At 44.5% G+C, this 24,745-nt stretch overlaps 1 protein-coding gene across 1 annotated transcript; it reads left to right on the forward strand.

Moving 5' to 3' along the window:
• The first annotated feature begins 9,882 nt into the window (after nt 1–9,882).
• On the forward strand, nt 9,883–24,213 carry SLC26A3 (solute carrier family 26 member 3). The gene is made up of 20 exons (XM_009289089.1): nt 9,883–10,013; nt 10,835–10,974; nt 11,087–11,197; nt 11,286–11,443; nt 12,198–12,362; nt 13,058–13,210; nt 13,990–14,072; nt 15,363–15,510; nt 15,642–15,755; nt 15,866–15,943; nt 16,396–16,491; nt 17,527–17,633; nt 17,903–17,972; nt 18,056–18,148; nt 19,521–19,616; nt 20,218–20,451; nt 22,193–22,247; nt 22,745–22,890; nt 23,690–23,752; nt 24,112–24,213. The coding sequence occupies exons 1-20, from the start codon at nt 9,883–9,885 to the stop codon at nt 24,211–24,213; spliced, it is 2,343 nt and encodes a 780-aa protein (XP_009287364.1).
• The last annotated feature ends 532 nt before the right edge of the window (nt 24,214–24,745 follow it).

Raw genomic sequence — 24,745 nt, forward strand, 5'->3', positions numbered from 1 at the left:
CCAGAGCGGTGGTGGATGCCCCATCCCTGGAAACATTCAAGGTCAGGTTGGACGGGGCTCTGAGCAACCTGATCTTGTCCCTGCCCATGTCAGGGGGGTTGGACTAGATGACCTTTAGAGGTCCCTTCCAACCCAAACCATTCTATGATTCTATGATTCTATAAATTGAAAAATAAAAAAAATAAAAACATTTCAGCGACAATTCATTGCAATACAGAAACTGGAAGTTCCCCTCTTAAGAATTACCAACATATTCAAGAAAGTGAGGCTCCTTAAATAATCTGAAACTATCCTGACATAAGATCAAAAGGCAAAAGACTCAATGTCCCATGACTACCCACTTTGTGCAATTCCAGGGGGAGAGCAGGCTGGTAATAAAGGCGAGTTCAGGTTAAATTTTCCAAATCCAGATGTGATTTCAAATGGTTATAAAGAGCAGGGCTGTACACACCTGAATAGCTCTGGAACAAACACTTGGCGATAGTGTGGGGGAGTGTACACCCCAGACCTGTCCAGCCATGGATACTGCAGCTAGGTGAATCCCTCTGCTAGATGAACACAGCAATGTTGCTCCGTGAGCAAAACCCCAGATTATTTCATTTTGCACATTCTTGCAAAACAAGCTGAAGCTGATAGGAGCCCAGGAACTGATAAGAGTCCTGGTGAAATATTGGGAAATACATTTTTCCATGTAATTCTTACCTGAGGGAAACATCAGGCATAATTCACACAGTTTAAGGAATGGCACAGTCTAAAGTATCTGGAGATAATAGCGTATTTTATTGCACTGCTATCTGCAAAGGTACACCACACAGGGAGACCTAGAGCACAAACATAAATGATTGCAAGGAGCTGGCTCTGACTTAATGTTTGAATATATTCAAATGTTCCACCAGCTACATAGAAATATCTGCTGCGTATTTATCTATTTATGTTATTTTTAACAGTACCCTTAAGGGTGTTTCCAAATAGATAAGGAACTAAAAGAGTGCTCAGCTGGACTTTGAAGAGGAAATTGGGAATGGTGGCCAGGGCTTGCCTGGGAAATATGGTGCTGGCACCCGATCAGAGAAGCTGCATGTTGTATTCTGCCAGGCAGCGTTTTGGCCATTTATAATTACTGTTTGGTTTGGGTTTTACTTTCATGCCAGTTTGACTTTGCTCTTGTTTAACAGAAATGTTTTTGGGCTTAGTAACTGAAATTCAGGTGACCACTGTTGTGGTCTTCAAGGATCATTGAAGATCTCTGCGGAGACAGAAACAGGACCGAAGTCATGGCCTGTCAATGGAGTCACGGACAAATGGTCCAGCAGTGCTGAGGGGTGGGAAAATGGGCCTTTTCTGGCCCAGCGGTGCTGGACACGGACACTAGTGTCAGGTCCCATCCAACACATGCAACAGCTCCCAGGCTGCAGTTGACCAAGTCCAGCCAAGAGAGGAATAAACTATTCCTCCTTCTGCCACCTGCTCCTGCTTGCCAGGAGGGAAACACCTCTAAGGAAATCGAGTGGGGACACCACAGATTTCCCTGGGGCCAGCAGCACATTTCCATGGTGTTCACACAACGGCCCTGCATGATCTCAGCGGGAAAGGGCTGCGGCATAAAGCCAGAGGCAGCTGGCACCATGGCTTCCTAGAGACAGGATATACGTGGAGGAGGGATATACATAGCTGCTGTATGCAAGTCAGAGGTGGACAGGATCCCCTGCAACGCCTTTCCCTTAGTCTGGGGGAACACAGGATGTTTTTACACTCTCATGTGGCTGAAAACCCTTTGCAAATGGGTGTACCACAAGCATCTCTTGGAGCAGGTGTCCCTGGAGCCAGCGAGAAGGAGCTCAGGGTGGAGGGGCAAGGCTGAGCCTCCCGCTCCAGCACAGCACAAACAAGGCTATCTACGCCTCTGCTTTATTTTCAGATATCTGAACACTTGTTACTCTCTGTGTTAAACATAACTCCATGTGCATGTAGTAGTATCTGTACCAAAGGACAGAGCATGTCGGGCTGTGACGCTGCAGATTCCCTGACTCACCTATCACCTGCAGGAGAAGCTCTGCAGGGCTCTGTGATTGTGCATCCTCCCATCACTGTGATTCCCAGCCTGGTCGAGTCTGCTCAGCCACAGTGTAAAAATACAGTTAAATGCTGAATCAACAAGTCTAATCTAGTTGGTTGCTTCTGATGTGACAGATCTCTTAAGAAATTAATTTGTTTTATAAAATAAAGAGACAGATGGCTTCAAATAAAACCAAAGGAACTACTTATGCCTTAAGCAAAATATGGAAAGTTCATAAGGGAGAAAATAACATTAACATTGGATTAAAATACGACACTTTTGTCTTGGAGAATAAGGCCCAGTTTTTAACGTCGGCAGAGGAGGATGACAAAACTCTCCCTGCTCTGAAAGGCAACGTGCAGGATTTTGTGTTTGTGGTGTTTATGGTGCAATGCCATCATATAAACACCCATCATCCAGGCCAAGATTGCTGGCTTTCAGGGCACAATAACTCTTAAGTACATAATAAAAGGGAATTAAAATACATAAGTGTAATAAAAGATGTGTGAATAAAAAATGAAAGGGATCTGAATATGGCAATTCTATTGGAAATTTCCAGCTCCTCTGCATGATATGCTACTGTAAGAGCACTGGGTGCTCCTGCTTATTGTGTGCTCTATACAAAGGAGTGATAACCTTCAATGACCCATATCCTAGCAGGGTGTTATCTCTTCCTGAGTCACTAAGCAAAATTCAGACCCTCTTTTTCTACAAGTCTTGATAAATCTGAGCAATCCAGAAATATCATTGTTAATGGAACTGACCTTCTCTTCCTGCCCAACCTCACTGCCCTTTCCAAACTTATGTTGACTGCCTGATACTTGCTTCTTAACTAAACTTACTTATCCTCATCCTCATTTTATGCATCACCACTGAATTTGACCCAGTAGCATGTCTGATTTTATTTGTGCCTCAGGGTAATAGAAAGAGAAACTTGCTGTAAAGAAAACAAGGTAGTAGAGAGTATAAGAAGCTGGACGTGAAATGACATTATGCTTCCTTCTGGCATCAGTGTCCTGAGTCTGTGAGTACAAATGACACCTCTGCTTTCCATGAAGACCTCTCAGGGCCACCCCTTTTTCCTTTTCTTTCTTGGAGGTCCCCAGTAGGGGCTTCAAATCTTCCTGAAGATGCCATCCACAGGCTGCAGTCCCTGTCCTTCCTCCAAAATGGGAGCGAGGAACTGGCACCCAGTAGTGGTGCATGCCCAAACTGACTACCACACTTAACTGCTGAGCAATGTTTCTTTTACCCACTGAGCTGCCCAAGTAGAGCAGTGTCATATTTGAAAGGGTTGGAAGAACTTGAGTTTGGAGTGTTTCACACTAGAAGCATCACAGCAGATGGTATTGTGAGAGGTATTTTGAGGTTGAAGGTTTTGGGCAGAACCTGGCAGCAGGGAGACCAGCTGGGCAGCAGAAGACAGGATGTGGTCAGAAAGCTGCACATGAGAACAGAAGCTTTATACAGCACATGGTGAAGGAAAACATTGGGAAACACTAGAAATTGGCATTGGCTGATGCTGTTATCCACATTCTCAGCCAGCTAATCCCCCGGTAGTGATACTGGTGTTTATTTAACACTAAAGAAAGATGTGGAGCTCTTCACAAGACAAGTAAAATGCATCTCCGGCAGAACTGTTTTCTTTCCTCTGTGAAAAATAGCTTCTCTCTGCAGTCATAAGCCGCTTAAACAATTTGTTACTGCTTTATCTCCCTCCAGCCACTTGTTCCTCCCTCCCCATCCTGGCCAGGGTGGGAGGCAGCACACGTGAAGCCCTTCAGAGCTCAGCTCACCAAGCGGCTTTCAAGAGCTGTGGGTAGTTTTCAGCTCCCATGAAAACCAGAGGAAGCTGAGGGTACTTGAGACTTGGCAAGGGATCAGCCTGTGACAGATTTATGGCACTGAACTCCCTGCGTTTCTGGGGCTGCCGGAGAAACAGAGCAATCAGAAATTTTCATTTCCTCCTCTTCTGCTCTGCCTTGGCAGAAAAGGCCACACTTTCCCAGCTGGTTATAGAGTTTCGTTGGTGCTTATATGTAAAGACATCAGGGGTTTGCACAGCTGAACTTCTGCGGTGTGGGACAGAGGCAACCTGCCCCCTGTACAACCCTTGTGCACAAAACTCTTCTGCACCATCAGGAGAAAATCGTGTTCTTAACATTACTGCTGCAAACACAAAGGCCAAAGTGTTTATTCCCTTCGTCATTCCATGTAGCACCTTATTGCTTCAGTGAATTAGTGGAAATAATCCAAGAGTAAAGCACTTACAGGTGGATGTGATGAAGCCAAAGACAAGAGTCTACTGACTTCATTAGAGCCAAGGGTCCCTCCTGCATTTAAACCTAGTCCTAAAAAAGCTGTCCTTTCATAGGACATAGCTGTTCTATGTTGCAGCTTCTCATGACGTATCACGAATACAAAGAATTAAGAATATATTCAACACTTCAAAGTGGTTTTAAAGCAATTCTATGACCACACCATGCCTGCACTTTGAGGAGGGAGGCCAAAAGCTGTTTAATTGTTTTATGGTTTGAGCTGTTCTACATATTTTTAAATGTTTGTTATTTTAATGGTAAAAGTAATTTCTGTGTCAGTTTTACAAACTGCAGCAAATCCCTTAAGCCTAACGGCAGTTACCAAAAACAGGGATTTGCTGTCACAGAGAAGGTACTCTCCACAGTTTAGGAAGTGACCTGGGATCTTTACTGACTTGGGGAGCTTATGGTCTTGCTTAGAAGTGTAGCTCCAACTTTCAAAAGCACCTGAGGTCCATAAAGACTCTCAGGGAAACCCTGATTGAATAGGCTAATAGAGCTCACACTTTGTGGGGACAGATATTGGGGTCCTGCTTGCTCCACTATTTCTTAGTTTAATCATTGACTGAAATATGTGCAAACCATCTGAGAGCAGAACATCAGGCTCCTCCTGCCTCTTCTCTTCCTAGACCCACGTGTGAGACTGTCCCTCTGGAGTACACAGGGTGCCCTCCATCAAGCCATGCCCTTTCACCAGATGAGGAAAACTCTTTCTTCAGGGGCAGGGTCTGTGTTTTCAAACCCCCAAAGGCTAAGGCAAGCCCTGGCTTCCAGCCCGGAGGAGTGCCCTAAGGAGCCTGGCAGCCCACGACCTTCCTGATACCATGGGTATCAATGGCTGAAGCGTTTCTAGGTGTTCGTGGTAGCATGACCTAAGGAAAGGGTCCTAAGAACCGTTTTCATCAGAGAACTTTGATGCTATGGTGTCCTCAGCACCTCAGCACTGAGGCTTTACTGCTCTCCTGAACACGGGGACCTGCTACCGAAGTTGCAGCCTGAGGCATCAAAACATTATTTCAGCTATCTCCTTAGGTGGTTTTAAGTATCTCAGGGAAATGTTTACAAAGGCTCACTTTGGCCTAGGCAGGATGATTTCCCTCGGTTCCTCTATAGGCAGTGGAGGGGAGTAGGATCCTGCAGGACAGCCCAACCCACCTACGCCACGTTAGTGCCCCAACACTTGGCCGCACACATGGTCTGCACCTTTCCACCGGCTGTCACGGGATGCTGCTGTGTCAGCTCCACCAAGTCACAGCTGGCCGTTGGAAATTCCTGCAAAGGCTATTTTTGGCAATGATCTGAGCATACAGGAATTCTTTCTGGAAAGACAATTTAGGGTCCCTTAAAGGTATTTGGGAGGAATGTTCACAGTGGCACACCCTGCTCAGAGCTGGCATGCCCAGCAGCCCCATCTCCCTTACCACTGGCTCATGCTCCTTCAGAAATGAAGGGGACCATAGCTGAGCTCTGGTCACCACTTCCCACTATGCTCAACAGAAACCTGGCAGATGCATAGCACAGGATTGCAACAGACAGTCCTTCTTACTCATCTCTATTTTCCTATATTAGTCTCTGCAGACCAATCAGAAAGAGTTCACCAAACAAAGTTAAGCAATATCACAGAGAACTTTAAGAAATTACTCTTATCATCCCTCCTGAGGATAGGCTCAATGGTCAAGGCCACAATGAAATCTTCCTTTTCTTGTAAAAGTTAACTGAAGTTAGTTATTAAAGTGCTGCCGCTATTTAGGGAGGTTCTCAAATGAAGAACAGCACAAGATATCGGCACTGCCTCTGAAAATTTCAAGGACATCTTTTTCTATAAAATCTTGGTGTGATTTCTTCTGAAGAGCTTCCTGGAAGACACATCAGGTACGATTTTGACTTGCCAGTCTGGATATGGGATATGTGAAGTAATGCTTATAAATGAAATGCTTCTAGTCACGTGCTGTATTTCTTGCAAAATTTAAAAGGTTCTCTTGTGGAATTTGTTTGTATTTTTCAAATGTTTATATTGCAGAGGAATAGAGTTTGTGAGTGTCTATACACAGATTGAAAAATGGGAGGAAGCGTGTTAATATTTATTTATTCAAGCTAAAGTTACCAGATTTTTGTGTACTACTTAGTCAATATTTAGGATAAATTAATAAAGGGAAAAAAGTATCCCTTTGCTAATCCCCTCAACAAAATCACACACATCAAAATATGCATTACCAAAGGTTCACAAACGTGGGGGATCAGCAGTGGAGTTGGAGTTTTTTACGTGTGAGAGATGGTAATGCTGTTAATTGCTGGCCATGAGAATAGGATCAGAGGCTATATGGAATAAAACTGAACCAGAATGTTATCTCTGGGATTTCAGTTCAGACCTAGTCTTGGTCAATAGCGAGTGAAAGTTGTTAACCACTCGATAGCTGTGTGGTGTAAACTTGGTCTGCACTCCTGTTCCCCGTGGGTGGGTGGACACATTATAGAAGTCATCAGAAGAATCGCGCTAATTGGTCGTCTCCCACTAGGAGTCCAAGGACTTAATGATGGGAGCACTCTGGGAAGGCAGCGTGGGCTACTGGAGTACAGACCTCTCTTTTAGGGGATTTGTGGAGGATGTTAGCATCCACTACGCTGGCACTCATGACAATTTCCCCATTTTCTTTAAAGCATCTAAAATAAGTAATGGTGCTGACAGCTGGAAAAGCATCCCTATATAGAGGGCATCTTATCTTTCTAAACATATATGGGAAGAAAATGAGAGTGACCAAGAGGAAGGCAATACTGGCTGAAGTCACAGTAGCTGATAGCTGCTGACAGAGCCCATGGAAGAGGGAACGAGACAAGAAAAGCTCGATTAGCAGGTGACTTGCAGCACTGGTCATCTAGCTGCAGCAAGGTGCCGCACCATAGGGTCTCATTTACCTGCCAGAAAACAGGTTGAAGGCACCTCACACCGCACTTCAGGTGCTCAGGCTGGCTTGGTTAAACTTAACTTGAGTAATGCCATGTGGCACCACAGTCTTTAAAGCAGACTTACGCTCAGCTTGACTTACAGTTCAGTTTGACAAGACCCTCGGAGCAAGGCTCCAGGTCTCATTCTGCAGCTCTAAGCCATCGACCCAAAGCTAACCTGGAGTAGAGTCAGTAAATTGGGGTTCCTATCAGGAAGGAAAAAACATATGCGAAATACTTACACCTTCAACAAGACCACCACTAACAAACCAAAAGAGATTGGGAGAGTTGTAAAGAGGCATATTGTACATTCCCTGAGATTGGGGCATTAAATTTGGCCTGAGGAAAGAATAAAGGCTGGGCAAGGGGCAGGAGTGACAACTGAAGTACTCAGAAAAGCTACAGCAGCTGCAGCACTGGGCAAAATTTGAAATGAAAGAGTAACCCATGGACTTCTTTTATTTTTATGGCTTATGAACACTTCAAAGGGTACAAATAGTACATCTTGTGCCCTACAATGTAATGAACAAAACTATTCAACAGGCTTTCAGCAATATTCCTCTCTGCACGTGAAGTCTAAAAGACTGATATGCAGACTAGGAAACAGAGCAATTCTAGAATTTTTGATAGACATTTTCATCCTGCAAATCTAAGTACATCGAGATTTTTCAGAGAAAGAACTAAATTAACCAATTTTTTCATTGAAATTTCATCAGCCTCAGGCTTGGAGCTCTGATCCCAACAGAGAGAGGGACATTGGAGTATGATTTTAACTGACTTTGGATCAGGGTCTTGAATGAGCTTAGGTTTTGAGTATTAGTCTGTTAGAATAATTACCCACCAATTTTTGGAAAATATTACAGATCTATTTTTTTTAAGTTAAAACAGATGGTAAAAATGTTTAACCCATTGCCAAAATAGTGAATCCTTTGTGGAAAAATAGTATATCAACAAAAACACCATATCTAAGAGGTTCATCTGACATTATTTGGACTTCTACACATCCATGAATTTCCCCAGAATGAACTAGGAGGAAACTAAAATTAAATCATTTGAAATAGGTCAGTAATGGGCCCTGAACTGTAGCAAAGTTTCAGGATGGGATTCACATTTTAATGACAAACTTTTCATAGATAAAAAGCTTTCCATCTGTTCATAACGATGCAAACTGCTTTGTGCCACTTGAAAATCTGTCCTATGATATCTCCAAATATTGAGTACACACAAGGCTGAATTAGAAATGCACGTAGGTTATTTTAGCATGAGTCAGGCGACAGACCTGGGGGAGGAACTAGCGTTGGTTGGGCATCTCTCATAACACCATCAGCAAGCACCGAAGCACTAAGGAGCATTTGAAATTGATAGGGGAGAGAAAACGTGGAGAAACACTCTATTATCAGCGTCACAAAAGACTTTTTGCATCCTACAGTACATCTTCACCTCTGAGTCGAAAATAGAATCAAATAGAATAGAATAGAATAGAATAGAATAGAATAGTTCAGTTGGAAGGGACCTACAATGATCATCTAGTCCAACTCTGTCTACCAAAAGCAAATCCCACAGCTCCTGTCTAGGACCAGTACTGTAAATATTTAACAGAGAGAAATGTTTTTAGATAATATATTTATTTAGGTGAATTTAACGTGGGAAGAATGTGAGGCATTGAGAGAAATGTAACAGCACAGTGGGCAGCACAGTGACGGCATCAATTAATTGCTGCAAAATACCCAGTGTTATCGACTGAAACGAATCTTGAACCTTCTCATGTGTAATGCGGGCTTCGAGGGTCATTTCTGGAGTGACCAAGGACAGTTTCTATTCAGCACAAACATGTGAACATGGGTTGGGACATGGCAGAAAATAGTATTTAGGTCAGATATTAGGTTCATTCTGTTTGTGAGCATGAAACAGAGGAGAAGCAGTCCAGACAACCTGTGGAAATAAATCTTACAAATAACTTAACAAGCAGCAACACTGTGCTTTTTTACTACTGAGCCTAACCTCCTCATCACACAGACCCAAACCAAAAGGTTCAGCGCTGTCTCTGAGTCCAAGAGAGGACAGCTGAGCCCTGCCTTGGCTCTGCCTTTCCCCTCAGATGTTGGTGGGTTCCGGCGAGCTCCCAGCCCTCCCAGTGGTGCTATAAAGAGAAACCACTTGGGATCTACTTGTTTGTTCTTTAAGGAATTAGTCTCCCTTGAGGGAGGCAGTTTTCAGTCATAGACGGCTGACTTGGAGATAAATTAGCTCAAAATCCATCTTGTCTGCTTTTTGGCTGCATCTTTAGAAAGAAATACTTCATGCTCCAACGAAATAGCACCCTGCAGTGGGAGGAGGAGGAGGGCAGGAGATCACCTTGGCAAAGTGAAGCGGGTGTCTCAGCCATCTCTCTTTTGATCTTCAAAGGTGGTAATGCTCAGTTTGGAGTTCACTCATCTATGCTATGGCTACCCGCCCCCACAGAGCCTAAGGAGCTAACCCCGTTCTTCATTTCAGGTTTTTAAGTGACTAAGTCCAGAGAGAAGCACACACGAGTTGCCATCCTCGGCTGACATTTCAGGAGAAATGGTTGAACCTGTGGGCAACCACTATGTTGTAGCCAGACCTGTGTACTCGGAGAATTTGTTCAATGAAGAGCATGAGAAATTGCACAGATACCATAAATCCTTTTGGGGTCACCTGAAACTATATTTTCGGTAAGGAGATTTTTTTATTTTTTTTAAAATATGGATCTGAGAAACAGCCTGAACCGCCGCTCTCACACAGCATGAAGTCCATCCTGACAACTTCCATCTCAGATTCCACAAAGCAAATGAAAACTCATTAACCAAATGCAATGTCAGATTTTTCTAAAGAATTTTAGCTGCTGTTACCCTTAGAAGTCTTCCTACAGTTGTATCCCAGGCAGCTTCTCTTTTCCTGGGCACTTGGCAGCACAGACTCCAGGGAGACCTTATTGCGGCCTTTCAGTACTTAAAGGGGGCTTATAAGAAAGATGGGGACAGACTTTTTAGTAGGGCCTGTTGCGACAGGACAAGGGGTCATGGTTTTAAACTAAAGGGGGGTAGATTCAGACTAGAGATAAGGAAGAATGTTTTTATGCTGAGGGTGGTGAAACACTGGCACAGGTTGCCCAGAGAGGTGGTGGATGCCCCATCCCTGGAAACATTCAAGGTCAGGTTGGAGGGGGCTCTGAGCAACCTGATCTAGTTGAAGATGTCCCTGCCCACGGCAGGGGCAGTTGGACTAGATGACCTTTAGAGGTCCCTTCCAACCCAAACTATTCTATGGTTCTATGATTCTATGAAAATTTCGGTTGGAAGGGACATCTGGAGGCCAACGGGTCCTCCTTGAAGCACAGCTGGCAGAGCAGGTTGATCAGGGCTGTGTCTGGGTGAGATTTTGACCTCTGTCAGCCTGAACCTGAATCCTTCCACCTTTGTTTCCCCTCCGAAGACAGGCTGTGACTCAGTCGAGCCATTCACTGACAAAGCTCTGTCCTCTTGTGTCTTTACAGCTGCTCCCCACAAAGGGTCAAAAAAATTGCCTTGGGTTTGTTTCCCATCGTCTCGTGGCTGCCAGTGTACCGCTTCAGGGAGTGGATCCTGAGTGACATCATCTCTGGCATCAATACGGGGCTCGTGGCTGTCCTGCAAGGTACCTCTGGGAAATGTGTGCTCTGACACAGCTTGCAAGGAGATGCAAAGGGACTGCTGGCTTCAGCCTGTAACACACACACATCACCTTCCCTGGGTCTCTGTCTTTGCAGGTCTCGCCTTTGCTTTGCTGGTGAACATCCCCCCTGGTTATGGACTCTATGCAGCATTTTTCCCTGTTCTGGTCTATTTTATCTTTGGTACATCTAGACATATCTCAGTGGGTAAGTTCAGGCGCACCGACCGCCCTCATTGCTGGTGAAGAAGTACACACTGCCCTCTCAGGTCTAATGAATGCCTTGTGTTGCTCAGGTCCCTTCCCCGTCCTGAGCCTGATGGTGGGAGGAGCTGTTGTCAGGCTGGTCCCCGATGACAGTGCTGGAAATGGCACTTCCACAAATATCTCAGCAATAAATGAAGAGAGGGTGATGGTAGCTGCATCTGTAACCTTCCTTTCTGGGGTTTTTCAGGTTGGTAAACATATGTATGTGTGCCTGCATGCGTCTATATGCATGTACATGAATAGATGGATGGCCTTCCCCTTTGGTTTCTGCTGGTGTAGTTACCAAAGTAATCCTCTTCCCACGTAACTGACCTTGGCTCACTGATTAGAAGATATCCGCCCCCCTCCAAGTGACCAGGCGCTGACTCATGCTATGAAATCCCTGGTTTCACCCAGACCTGAGCCTACAGCCCACACAGCTGCACCCCACCTACGGCAAAAACCAATCATCTGCTGGATAGGAAAAAAGTAGTTGTGAGAGTAATGTGAATGATGCAGACACACCAAGGGAATAAAAGCTCTATCTCATAATAGTAAAGTATTTTGATTTTTCTTTTCAGAAAACACAATTCCTCCTTCCTTCCTAATATAGAATTCCTACAGTTCCTTCCTTCCTAATATATTAACATGTTTGTACTTCATGAAACACTGGTACCATGTAAAAAGATGGGTACCAAAAACCCTAAGTCTAAGGATGTTTATTTTAGCTATAAAATAGGAACAGATTTTAACTGGTCTAGCAATTATTCTTATTAGTCTTATGCCCCTTGTTGCTAAATCTTGACTTTTATTGCAAGTCTGGTGACAGTATTTTCCATAAGCACTGGATGTATGGGATTAGGTGAAAATCTTTGTTTCCATTAAATACGGTTCTCTTTGTTGCAGAGCTTGCTTAAAAGCACGAATGAATCCCACTGATGTATGGTCATTTTGCATTTCAGTTGCTTCTGGGAATTCTCCAGTTTGGATTCATCGTTATCTATCTATCACAATCATTAGTCAGTGGTTTCACGACTGCTGCGGCTATCCATGTTGTGGTATCTCAGCTGAAATTCATGCTTCAGCTACCTGTCCCTGGATTTAATAAACCGTTTGGCATCGTCTATGTAAGTGTTAAGTGTTCGTTATTTGCTAATGCTATTGCAACCTGTGATGTGTATCTGACCGTATATCACAAGACAGTAATAACAGAACTCAGCATAAAAACAGCCAAGCAGGAAGAAACACAAGAGAAAAATATGAGATGTGTTATTAGCATACGACCAATCTTTAAATTTATTACCAAACACCAAGTTACACCCCGTTGGGCTAATTAGATAATATTTTCTATTGTGTGTTAGCATATTTTAATTAAGCATACAACTTTGCCTCGAGCATTTAATTATTCATTTTTACTGGACTGATATTACGTATATTTAATGTGGATATGGCTCCGTCAGAGCTGTTGGATGAGGAAGGAGAAGGACAGGAAGAAGGAGCGGAGAGAGGCACCTGCTCAGTAATTCCCATTGCTCACGTTTCCTATCCCACACGCATGTTGCTCCGACCCTCCCTCAGGGGGAGGCCAGGAGGAGAGGGTCGAGAGCCAGTGGAAAGGGTCTTTCACAGATGCTTTCATCGTTTGGATGAGGCACATGCACATTCATCAGGGCTTGCAATCCACATCATGCCGCAGGGAATGAATCCCAACCGCCATAATCCTTAGGGAAATTCAGATACAGGCCCTTCTGGAAGGGATAGTGCTACTGTGCCAGGGCACTACTATTTCTAAAGCACCACATGTTTCTCCCTGATTTTGCAGACTCTGGAGAGCGTTTTCAGCCAGATCACAAAAACAAACATCGCTGACCTTGTCACATCCCTTGTTGTCTTGGTTATCGTGTTCGTGGTGAAAGAAATGAATGATCGATACAAAGCAAAGTTACCAACACCCATCCCAATCGAACTCCTTGTGGTAACAGTCACTTCTCTTTGATTTTGCAATTGCTCCGTCACTATAGTGACATGGGAAGCAGCCTTTTAACTGTTTCTTCTCCCGTTCTGCATTAAATGATGGGTTATCATTTTACCTATAAGGAAAAATTGAGAGTGTTCATGAGCTATTTTGAGATATTTTACCTCTACTTAGCTGTTCTTAACTGAATAAATCTGTAGTGAGTAAGATGTTATCAGCTATGAATTTTTTCCTTGGACAATATTGGCTCTGACACCAGCCAGCTGCAGTCCCACAGCTGGGGCCCCTCTGCACCACACCTGCAAGCAGCCACTGAAGTTCTGGCCATCTGTGGCAGAGCACAAAACAGTTTTGCCTTCCAGCAGCAGAGGGTTTTACCCCCCACGCCCCAAGCAGCAGTGGGGTGGGGGAAGCCTCACATGGGCAGCAAGCTCCTAAAGTCCTGGAGGATGTTGCTATAGATGCAGGAGGTGCTTCTTTTCCCCCAGAGTTATTACAGCACCTTGTTAGAAAACACCTGGTTTTGGGTGGGATGTTCTCTGTTGTTAGTGAGATACTCTGATATATTCTCCGTGTGATTTATGAATGTAAACCCACACCTGTAAGGTGGTTCAGGAATGACATCTGAACAGCAAAGGGATGTGCAGACTTGGGGCATAATTCTGCCACTAGTGATGAGACTGGAGGGCATGTGGGAGAGGGAAGGAAATGGTTTTTAATAGTTTCTTCATACTCTTGCTTGAATGTGCCTAATGGAGGTGGGGTTTATTATCTTTCAGACCGTCTTAGCAGCACTGATTTCCCATTTCGTTAACTTTGAAGAAAAATTTAATGTAGCTGTTGTCGGAAAACTAGAGGAAGGGTAAGTAATTTTCTTAAAGTTCACCAGTGGAGCAAAATATTCTCTCGAGTTTGGCAGTGCTAAATTGGTTCAGCTCTGCTTTTTGATTAAAAACATCTGCTTCATCTTCTTTCAGTAGGTAAATAAACATTTCACTCTCAACAATATGAGGACACACTTTCAATAGATAAAAGTTACTCACTAGAGCACATCTACACAACAAAGAATACACTGCAACATGAAATAATTGCATGCTTCATTTTCTAAGTCAGCTGTTGAGCAGGAGGTTAATATTTGTCCCTTTTACTGAGCTACTCACTCCTGAATCCCTTCATTTCCCTCAAAGTACATGCATGGTTCAGCAGCCACCACCAGCCCTGGGAAGCCACCACACCACCACACAGTCCTCCCGATGGTCCCCTGAGACCGGCCGCCAGCATCTCCCCAGGCACTGTTATCCTCAGGAGGCCTCAACGTCTGCTCTTCCAGGAGTATATCCATACAGAGAATATATATTCATACATAGAGTATATCCAGCTATGCCAGAATTTTGGCCTAAAGAATTAATAGGCACACATTTAGTTAGGGAGGAAGACATTTACTGACTAGGACAGCAGAGTGCACCCAATGACTCACCAGGGCACTCTTGACTGCCCCTTGTAAACCCGGATGTATTAGTGGATGAAGTTTGCAGAGGAACAGCTATTTCTGCTCAAGAGTCTCCATTCTTGAGATTTCAGGTCACGGGGGGGGGGGGGGGGGGGGGGGGGGGGGGGGGGGGTTTCTCCCTAGGATCTGCAAAAGCCCCTGATCAAAGGAGCAGGAAATGGTAAAGCTAAAGAATCTAGCAGATAGCCTGAGAGACTAGTCAATATTACCTGAGTTAGTAAATATTTGTTTAGCTGTCTGAAGTGCTTCATTGAATCATACAGGGATGGTTTTTTTGGTCACAATGAAGTGAAATCCTTCCATGTGCAAATTGCCTGTGCCCAGCACTGTGTCAGATCTTACATCCATGCATAACTAGAAGACAGAACTGTGCATGCACCTCAGATAAAATAAGCTGTGGCTGATCCTGGCCAAGTAAATGAACCTGCTGAGACACAAACTGAGCCCAGTGCGGATAAACAGAGTCCCTGTCCCGATCAAGGATTCCCCAAAGTTTTACAGGGTTCAGATCCGCAATTATGTGTTGCACCTCACCAAAGTGCTCAGCTAAGACAGTATGAGCTGGACCACTGCCTTGCTCACTTGCTTGACAACTTGTCTCCTTGGGCATATCCTTAACGAGTAGAGTTTTTTGTCTTTCAGATTTCAAGCGCCTGTTGCACCTGATGTAGGTGTCCTCCAAAACTGTATTGGCGACAGCATTTCCATCGCAATCGTTGGGTTTGCAGTAGCCTTCTCCGTGGCTAAAGTGTATTCCATCAAGCATGACTACCCAGTAGACGGCAACCAGGTAGGTGTATAACACAGAAGTCAATACAGTGCATTTGTCAACGGGCAGTAAGTCATTTTAGGAATACTTTGCCTTGTGAATAACTGTCATGAACTAGCTTTTAAGAACAACCTCTTTTGGTTTTATTTCAGGAACTAATTGCTTTTGGGCTGGGTAATATAGTTGGTGGATCATTCAAAGGATTTGCCTCCAGCACTGCTCTGTCAAGATCAGGTGTGCAGGAGAGCACAGGAGGCAAAACACAGGTATAGAAAACAGATCACAATGGAATTTAATGCAAGAAAACTCTCTTTCTTCCTGGATGACCATAATGCCTTTGGGCACTTATACATGGTGGAATTGTTCTCTCATGCAGATTGCTGGCATTATCTCAGCTGTCATCGTCTTGATTGTGATCTTGGGCATTGGGTTTCTCCTGGCACCATTACAGAAGGTATTCACTGGTTTCACCTAGCACTTCCTCCTGCTTGCCAAAGACAGGGCTGCTCTAGGAGTCACTGGGAGTGTCCATAGGTTTCAGTGGGAGCCAAACAGGATTTTGCAAAGCTCGGTTCTTCTTCCCAGATCATGACAGAGAGGACCACTATACCTGGTCCCTCAAAGGGAACGCAGGTGCCCAAACACCAAACATCACAGCACCAGCTTTTAGGTGCCAAAAATAAGTGGGATTTGCAGCCTCAAGTCAGACACCTGCGCTGCACCACGGCTAGGGAGGTTCCAGTGCGATGGATGGGGCATCCCGACTCACAACAGTGACACACCGTGAGGAGCTGCCTGGCCTTTCAGCTGCACTTTGGCCCTATTTGTATGACCTTCTAAGTCTTAATGTTCAACATTTGCTTTGCTTGCTTTAAAATTCAACATGTATTTCGGTCTTTTTAACAGTCAGTCCTTGCATCTTTGGCTCTTGGCAACTTGAAAGGAATGCTCATGCAGTTCAAGGAAGTAGGCATCCTATGGAGAAAGGACAAGTATGACTGTGTAAGTTGAGTCTCACAAGCATTCAGGAATGAAGCAGTCTGGGAAAGTCATCTATTATGCAAATTCACTTACAGGTTATCTTTATTTTTATACCTGCCTTACTGCACTAAATGGAAAGTACAATAGTGGCATGCCTTTTTTACTCTTATACCCCTTGCTCACGTTTTCCATTTTGTCCCACCTATTTTGAGTCAATTCTCTCTCCTAACTTCTCTTGGCAATGTTAATTTTCATCCATTTAATCAAAATCTATTCAAATACAGTTCATTATATAAATCAAATATAGAAAGAAGTTACAGAAAATGTCTAAATACTCACTGCATTGGCTACACATTCAGGGACACTTTCTCACACTCACGCAGCACGTTAGGTGGAGGTTACACAAGAAAAAAACAAGTGGTGACCATGGCTTAAAAGGTTTATTCCAAATGGCAAAGCTTGTGGCTGGTGGGCAGGACTGCTTACCTCTAACACTCAGAAAATTTAGGCTCTTGGCTTCCTCATCAGCCAATTCCTTGTGTTCCCAAATGGTTCCAGGCCTCAGTTTTCCCAGCAACCAAACAGTCGTTTACCACGTGAAAATGCTTTGAGATCTGAGATTTAAAAATACTCAGTATTATCTAGTCATTTGTGCTTATTGGTCATGTACATTCACAGCACCTACAGTTGCCTACTTTGATACCTAAAGCACATTTACAGCTCTCAACTTTACCTGGATCTTGATTTACTCATAACCGTGCCTTTCTGCTGGATTTTTATTGAGCGTTTAGTGAACCACCTATAGAATATCCACACTTCTATTATTCTAAGCTTTTATTGTATAGAAATTGTTATCCCTAGAAACACTCTCTGGTGCTAGTCGGTGAGTCTGGCCCTGTTTTACAAGAAAAAAAAACCTAGGAAACATGAAACCCCTCACCAAAGGCAGATGGACAGCCTGGACCAGATCTGAGATCTGTTGCTGCTCCCACCCTGGGCTCACAACCCAGGTCCTTGACACGCTCATAACCGCTGCCATCCACCTGCTCGTTACAGGTTATATGGGTGGTGACTTTCTTAGCTGCTGTTTTTCTTGGCCTGGATATTGGGCTAGCAACCGCCGTGGCATTCCAGCTGCTGACCGTGGTGATCCGCTCCCAGATGTGAGTACTTGTTGGACGCGAAGATATTTCAGGGCCTCCTGTTATAAATTAACTCCCCCTGTATAGAGAAGGCCAACAGCCCCATGCCTCAGTCAGTCCAGCAACCGTGTATGGAAAAATCATTTACAGGCATAAACCCTTGGATGTGGGGTCCCGCTTCAGTCTACCACCGCAGCTGAGGTTGCTTTCTCTGATCCTTCCCTTCTGCCAGGTTTCAGTAAGGGTTACAAACAGTTGTGTGTGTGTGTGTGTTTTGTGTTTGTTTGCAGTCCAAGCTGCACCGTTTTGGTTAATGTTGGGAGAAGTAACATCTACAGAAACAGGAAGGATTACACTGATGTAAGAAATGTTTCTTTTATTACCTGCTGCATTTGTGTTTCTACAGCAGACATCATTACTGACACTTTTGCTTCATTGTACAGATCTATGAGCCAGAGGGAGTGAAGATTTTCAGATGCTCATCTCCTATCTTCTTCGCTAATATTGAATTCTTCAGAGAGAAACTCATCACTGCTGTAAGTGTCTGGGGGCTGTCATTCTGAACATATGAATTGCATGACACGTTAAGGGTGAATACAATTTCCCAATAATTACTATATATGCAGTCAGTCTACAGTTCAAAGATTAATTTTTCATGAAGTATTAAAATAGTTTCCACTACTGTAATCCCACATATATGCACATACCTCTGAGAACAGCCTGACTCGTGCTGAACTTATACCATAACAATGAACATACATATATTTTAATTCCTTTAGAAAAAAGTACTGCAAACACAGATAATATAAAGGGACATTATTTTATTTTATTAGCATTTATATTATTTACACCCAATAAATGTTAGTTTACTCATCTTGCCCCAAAGAATGTAACGTCAACAGTCAGAAGAAAAGCTGAATGAAATCATGCTGTCAAAGAGGTCTTAATTTCTTCCATGACAAACTGGGCGAAGGCAGCCAGTCTTTCCATAACCAGCATGGAAAGCCAGGACCCCTGAGTCCTCACCGTGCCAGAGAGGCCCACCATCCCAGACTGAACCGAACTTGTACCCATAACCTCCCCTTCCTGCTGCTCTTAAGTGGGAGTCAATAAGCAGTGGCTACCCTGAGCATTGGTAATGAGAAGTTCATTGTTTACATGAGGGAGTGAAACTGGCAGAGGAGCCAGGGAATCCAGCACGTTTGGGTCTCTACATGCTTGGCTTTCACCTCAGAAGAGCCTGAAGGTTTTTTTCTGTGAGTGCAGATGCTCACACCACTCTCTTTCTTTACAAATACGGGCACTTCTAACACCCCCCTCCTCCGCCCACTAGATAGACGGGTCAGAAGACTCGCAGGAATTTAGCATTTTTGTAACCCTTATTAGCCTAATTTACCTGCCAACTTATTTTGTTAAAACCAGCTAACAGGTTCGAGAGACATACACAGCCAGCATGATTAACTTTGTTTTTCTTCTTCAAGAAAACAAAACGATGTGTATAGGACCCATACTGCAGTCAGGTGGCACAGAGCAGATACAACCTATGAGCTCTCTGCTCTTGGTAGCCGTCTCATAACGAAGATGAGTAGGACAAGCTCTGGGCTAGCCAGCACTGTACCAGCCTGCTGGAGTTACTGGCCTGTGCTACAGCATCGTCACTGCTATAATGCTGTCCATGCTGGTGTCCTAAAGCTAGCACAGATGGGCCTGCCTGTTTGTAGTCATACCTGTAGACGTCTTCCCAACCAGGAAAAAGAGCCCTTGCTTGAATTGGTGAAAAGTGATAGGCAGCATCAAGTCCAAACCATGCTCATCATGACTGTAAAGAAAAAATATGAGACACTGTGTCCTTCCCCTGGTGTCACTGGGTTTGGGTTTTTTTAATTATTCAAAGTGATGTTTCTGCAGGTCGGCTTCAACCCACTGAGAGTCCTGAGGAAACGCAATAAAGCTCTAAGGAAGATCAGAAAAATGCTGAAGAAAGGAGAGCTGCAAGTGACACCCGTATGTAAGGCAACTCCACCCAGGAGGGTTAAGCAACCAGGTCCCTGGCTTGAAGTGGCAGAGAACTGCCTCACAGCCTCCTGTCCTAATTAGATATGCTGTTCCCCAAGTTGCCACTTCATGACATAAATATGTTTCAAAAATAAGATTTTAAGTGGCTCTCACAGTAAGAGACCTATAGCTTTACCATGGGCAGAGCTTGTATGTCCCCACTGGAGCTTTGTTTGGCATCAAATGGCAAGACTAGATCCCACAGAGGTGATGTTCATGCTGCATTAATGGTAGGATAAAGCTGGTTTTCTCTCAGCCCAAATCCTGCAGGCTTTTTGTTGATTTCAGGGAACAATAAAAGGGCACCATTAACTGATTATGATGATGATGATTAAATGATTGATGAGAGGAAAGCCAACATTTCCAGTCTTCTCCAGATGTGGGAGACGCAGAACTTTTTCTAGTGTAAAGTGCAGGTGGGTCCTGCTCCATCTCATGGGTACATCAGCTTTGCATTGCCACCACTATCGCCCTTACGTAAGATGCATTACTACCCTGGCTGGGTCTTAAAAAGAAGTATTAATTACGACACTTTTCTCTGTCAACACAGAAAGGATTGATTTGCATGGCTAACCATACTCACGAGTCAGATGAAGAATTAGACAACAACAGGATAGAGGAGCTGGACCAGCCCACCAACATGACAGACTTGCCCATTCAGATCGACTGGGGTGCTGACCTCCCCCCCGGCATCACTGTGCCCCAGGTCGACATCCACAGCATCATTCTGGATTTCTCAGCAGTGTCCTTCCTTGATTTTTCTGCCATGAGAGTCCTCCAAAAGGTAATTCTAATTCACAAGGCAAGCAGTGATCATATGAAAGAAAAACATATGAATGTAGTTACACTTGAGGGATGCGCTTGAGGGAAGGGATGACATGCAGAGGGACCTTGACAAGCTTGAGGAGTGGGCCCATGTGAACTTCATGAAGGTCAACAAGGCCAAGTGCAAGGTCCTGCACCTGGGTAGGGGCAATCCCCAGTATCAATACAGGCTGGGGGATGAAGGGATTGAGAGCAGCCCGGCCGAGAAGGACTTGGGGGGACTGGTGGACGAAAAATTGGACATGAGTTGGCAATGTGCGCTCGCAGCCCAGAAGGCCAATCGTACCCTGGGCTGCATCAAAAGAAGCGTGGCCAGCAGGTCGAGGGAGGGGATTCTGCTCTTCTACTCTGCTCTGGTGAGACCCCACCTGGAGTACTGCGTCCAGCTCTAGGGCCCCAGCACAGGAAAGACATGGACCTTTTGGAGCGGGTCCAGAGGAGGGCCATGAAAATGATCAGAGGGATGGAACACCTCTCCTATCACAAAAGACTTGAGATTTGGGGTTGTTCAGCCTGGAGAAGAGAAGGCTCTGGGGAGACCTTATTGCGGCCTTTCCGTACCTAAAGGGGGCTTATAAGAAAAATGGAGAGAGACTTTTTACCAAGGCCTGTAGTGACAGGACAAGGGGCAATGGTTTTAAACTGAAAGAGGATAGATTTAGATTAGATATAATATGATGAGGGTGGTGAGACACTGGAACAGGTTGCCCAGAGAAGTTGTGGATGCCCTGTCATTGGAAGTGTTCAAGGTCAGGTTGAATGTCCCTGCCCATGGCAGGGGGGTTGGACTGGATGATCTTTAAAGGGCAAAACCATTCTGCTTTGAGCAACCTGGTCTAGTTGAAGATGTCCCTGCCCACAGCAGGGGGGTTGGACTAGATGACCTTTAGAGGTCCCTTCCAACCCAAACCATTCTGTGATTCTATTCTGTGTTTCTAGCCTGCTTCTTAAAGGTATTCCTATATGGACTGGAAAGTCAACGGCAACCTTTGAGTTTATGTGAATTTTAATGTACATTTTCCATAGAAAATGTTTAGGAAATGGATTAAATAATCAACCTAAATTTTCTTGGAATTAGAGTGTTGGCTGTGGCACCCCTTCTTCACCTGGTAACATTCTGGGAAGCTTGACAGAAATGAACATATGAAATACAGCTTTAAACACCAGGCTGGGAGTTAGAGCATTGGAGTTTCATTTCTGCTCCTGCTCTTGGTTCCCAGGATGACCTTGAACAAAGCAGTAAGAACAACATTTTCAAACAGTAGTAGCTAAAGTTAACTATCTAGACCCACATAGGGTGTGTAAATCTGTTTCCATGGGAACTAAACACCCGCCATGTCAGTGGGAACTGTAGTTCTGCTCAAATTCCCAGTCGTAAAAATCTCCCCAGAACCTTTTGGAGTCTTAGTTTCATCATGTGTCAAGTAGGTACAATAAAGCCGTACAATTTACGAAAGAATATCTTTTTCACTGTGGGCTAAATGTATTTAATACTGCCCCTTTTCAAAAGGATCAGTCATCCCAGTCCACTGCCATGTGAAGAGGCCATCCTGCCTCTAGGTGCAGCAGAGTTTGAGTTTAGAGCTGCTTACCATCATAGATCTTAAAGTGGTTTGTTTATTTGCTGTGGCTAATCACCATAATGGCTGCTATCAGCAAAAATAGCAGTATCTAAATGGTGCCTCTTTTTGGTTTAATAGACTTTGAAAGAATTTGTCCGGATCGACATCGACATTTACATTGCCGGGGCACATGGTGAGTACTTGCCTTTCCGTCAGCATCACCGCAGATGCCTCGTCCCACTGCCTTCCCCGTCCACCACCGAGCATGGTTGCAGAGCATCACCCCAGTTTTACCTTCCAGTCTTGGATAGCGAACAGATCCAGCTGAGCAGAGGTGTCATCCCTCCCATGCTGTCCCCAGCGGGCTGGGACCACGCACGACAGCTCATTTTACCTACGGCCACCGCTGTGCTGTACAGCTCTGGGCTGCGAGACCCACTATCGGGCAGCCTGGGTTAGACATTAAATGAAAAACGGAGCTCAAATTCCCTTCTGCCTGGCATCAAGCAGGGCGGTACTGATGGGCATTTATACCCCATCGTCTCCACATCAGTAAAGAACAAGTCATCTGCTCTAATAAGTAAAACAGTGCAGTATACCAGAAATTCCTGTGTTCAATCAGTGGATACACTATTTCCTCGTTTTCAAGGCCCACAGGTCACTTTGTGCTTTGTTTTTTTTCCCCCACAGAGGGCTTCCTGGACAAACTGGAGAGATGTGCATTTTTTGATGAGGAGATCAAGCCATCCATGTTTTTCCTCACCATTCACGATGCAGTTTTACACATTTTGCTGAAGAAGGACATAGCCAGCTCCCCCAAATTAAAGCTCGCCAAGGTAACACTACAGTTTTTATCTTTTGCTACTTTAGTGCCTTGATATTACTCACAGGCACCCAAGCGTGCTCTGCATAGCTAGCCATGTGCTCTATACCATGTCTATATTTAAAAAGTTAATGATTAAAACTCAGCTGGTCTCCAATAAATTTGGAGAGTAAGAGTGGTCCCTGGTCCAGATGTCTGGCAAACCACTAGTGAAAGGAGTGAATAATTCCCACTGGAGACTGGCCTGGCCATGGACTTCACTTGAAGCCACCTCCCTGGGAAGAGCGTGGTGCGGGGGTAAAATCCCAGCCCATGCATCGGCAGTCCTCTGTTGTCACCCATCCGGCGGGGACTGCTGCATACGCTGCAGCGACTCTTGCAGGGCAGACTTGATGCTGCTTGCATGTAGACTTCCCAGGCCTGTCCACCTTCAAAAGCAGTGCTAAAGTAGTGCAGATAAATCAGTACAGCCAAATTTGGTGTTGGCCTTTCTAGGAGTGTTCTTAAACCAAGAGCAAGAAAGGAGCCCGCATATGTTAAATCTGTTTGAAAGTACTAAACCCAGAATGCTACTCACCTGGAAACTCTCTCATCCCGCTTAGCTGAACTGGCACAGCTCTTCTGCACTGACCTGGAGACTGGCAAGGAACATAAAGGGCTGACAAGTGAGAGCTTCCTTCCTTCCAGGTCAACTTCCCAAGCATGTTCCAGAGATTTAAAGAGCAAGACCTTCTTCAATGTGAAAAAGGAAAAAAAGAAAAAAAGAAGCAATCCATTTCTTAACCCACAACTTCTTGTGTTCATTGCAGGAGAAGGGTAGCAGCAATGACTATATCATCATCCCCAGCAATGGACTGCGCAGCCGGGAGTGCACGGTAAGACTCCTGTCTCCGGTAGCGGCACTCTAACTGTAGGAAACACAGCCCCAAAAGCCGCTCACGGGAACTGCTGTCAGAATTCTGTGTCAGCCCAGAGCAGAAAGCATCCAGACAGCTTATTAATGGGATTTGACTTAAGGCAAAGCTTTACAGGAGTAAGACGTGGGGCTTGGGGCTCTGCTCACAAGCCTTGTCTTGCCCTGAGTCTGCAGAGGGAAGGTGGGTGAAGGCCAGCTCACCAGGCTCTCACCTGGTCTCCTTGCCTGTCCACCACGGTTCCCCCATGAGGAGCTCACTGGTAGCATGTCCATGTGGCAGAGGTGTCAGTATTGATCGCATTTATCTAAATTTCTCAGGCAGAAGGGGAGTCCGGAGACAGGGATAAGAACAGGACACACACAGCCTTTCATCACGGACTTAAAGAGAAGGGCAGTATCCAGTACACAGCAACCCCATAAGGAAAAAATGTCAGACCACAGTCTTCCCACACAAATGCTTTAGAGGAGCAAATTCTTTCATATCACTCACCAGAGGGCACCTATCCTGGCTATTCCTTACAGAAGGTGACATTTATTTCCTTTTGTTTCCTACAGATTCCAACAGACACAAAATTTTAGATTTAATTTTCTGAATATAATATCCTCCAGCAACACAACATCACTTACAGGAGATGAATGCAGATGCAGTGATGAGCAGGAAGACAGAAGGATACTTTTATATACCTTAAGAAGGATTCGGTATATATGATTATGTTCCAAGTTTTGGAATGGGCATGTTAGTCTTTATGTGTCTCTGTATATATAGAAAGTATTTATGTACATACATAATCATATATGTATGTACATAAATACATGTACACACAGGCTAAAATCACACAGATTTTCTTATTTCATACCTTGCTGACAGCCTACTCACAAAATTGAAGAAGCAGGTAATGTTAACCCTATTTGCAGATACTTGTACATATATCTGTATTATTCTGACAGTTTG

The sequence above is a fragment of the Aptenodytes forsteri genome, unplaced genomic scaffold (genome assembly GCF_000699145.1).
Source record: "Aptenodytes forsteri isolate BGI_AS27 unplaced genomic scaffold, ASM69914v1 Scaffold137, whole genome shotgun sequence".
Taxonomy (NCBI): Eukaryota; Metazoa; Chordata; class Aves; order Sphenisciformes; family Spheniscidae; genus Aptenodytes; species Aptenodytes forsteri.

What these genes read in the sequence shown, in the direction of transcription:
- SLC26A3 (XM_009289089.1), top strand. Translation starts at nt 9,883, where the DNA reads ATGGTTGAACCTGTGGGCAACCACTATGTTGTAGCCAGACCTGTGTAC. An exon ending in GAGAGCTGCAAGTGACACCC is followed by an intron (nt 19,617 to 20,217) that starts GTATGTAAGGCA and finishes CTGTCAACACAG; the next exon opens with AAAGGATTGATTTGCATGGC. An exon ending in CCAAATTAAAGCTCGCCAAG is followed by an intron (nt 22,891 to 23,689) that starts GTAACACTACAG and finishes TCATTGCAGGAG; the next exon opens with AAGGGTAGCAGCAATGACTA.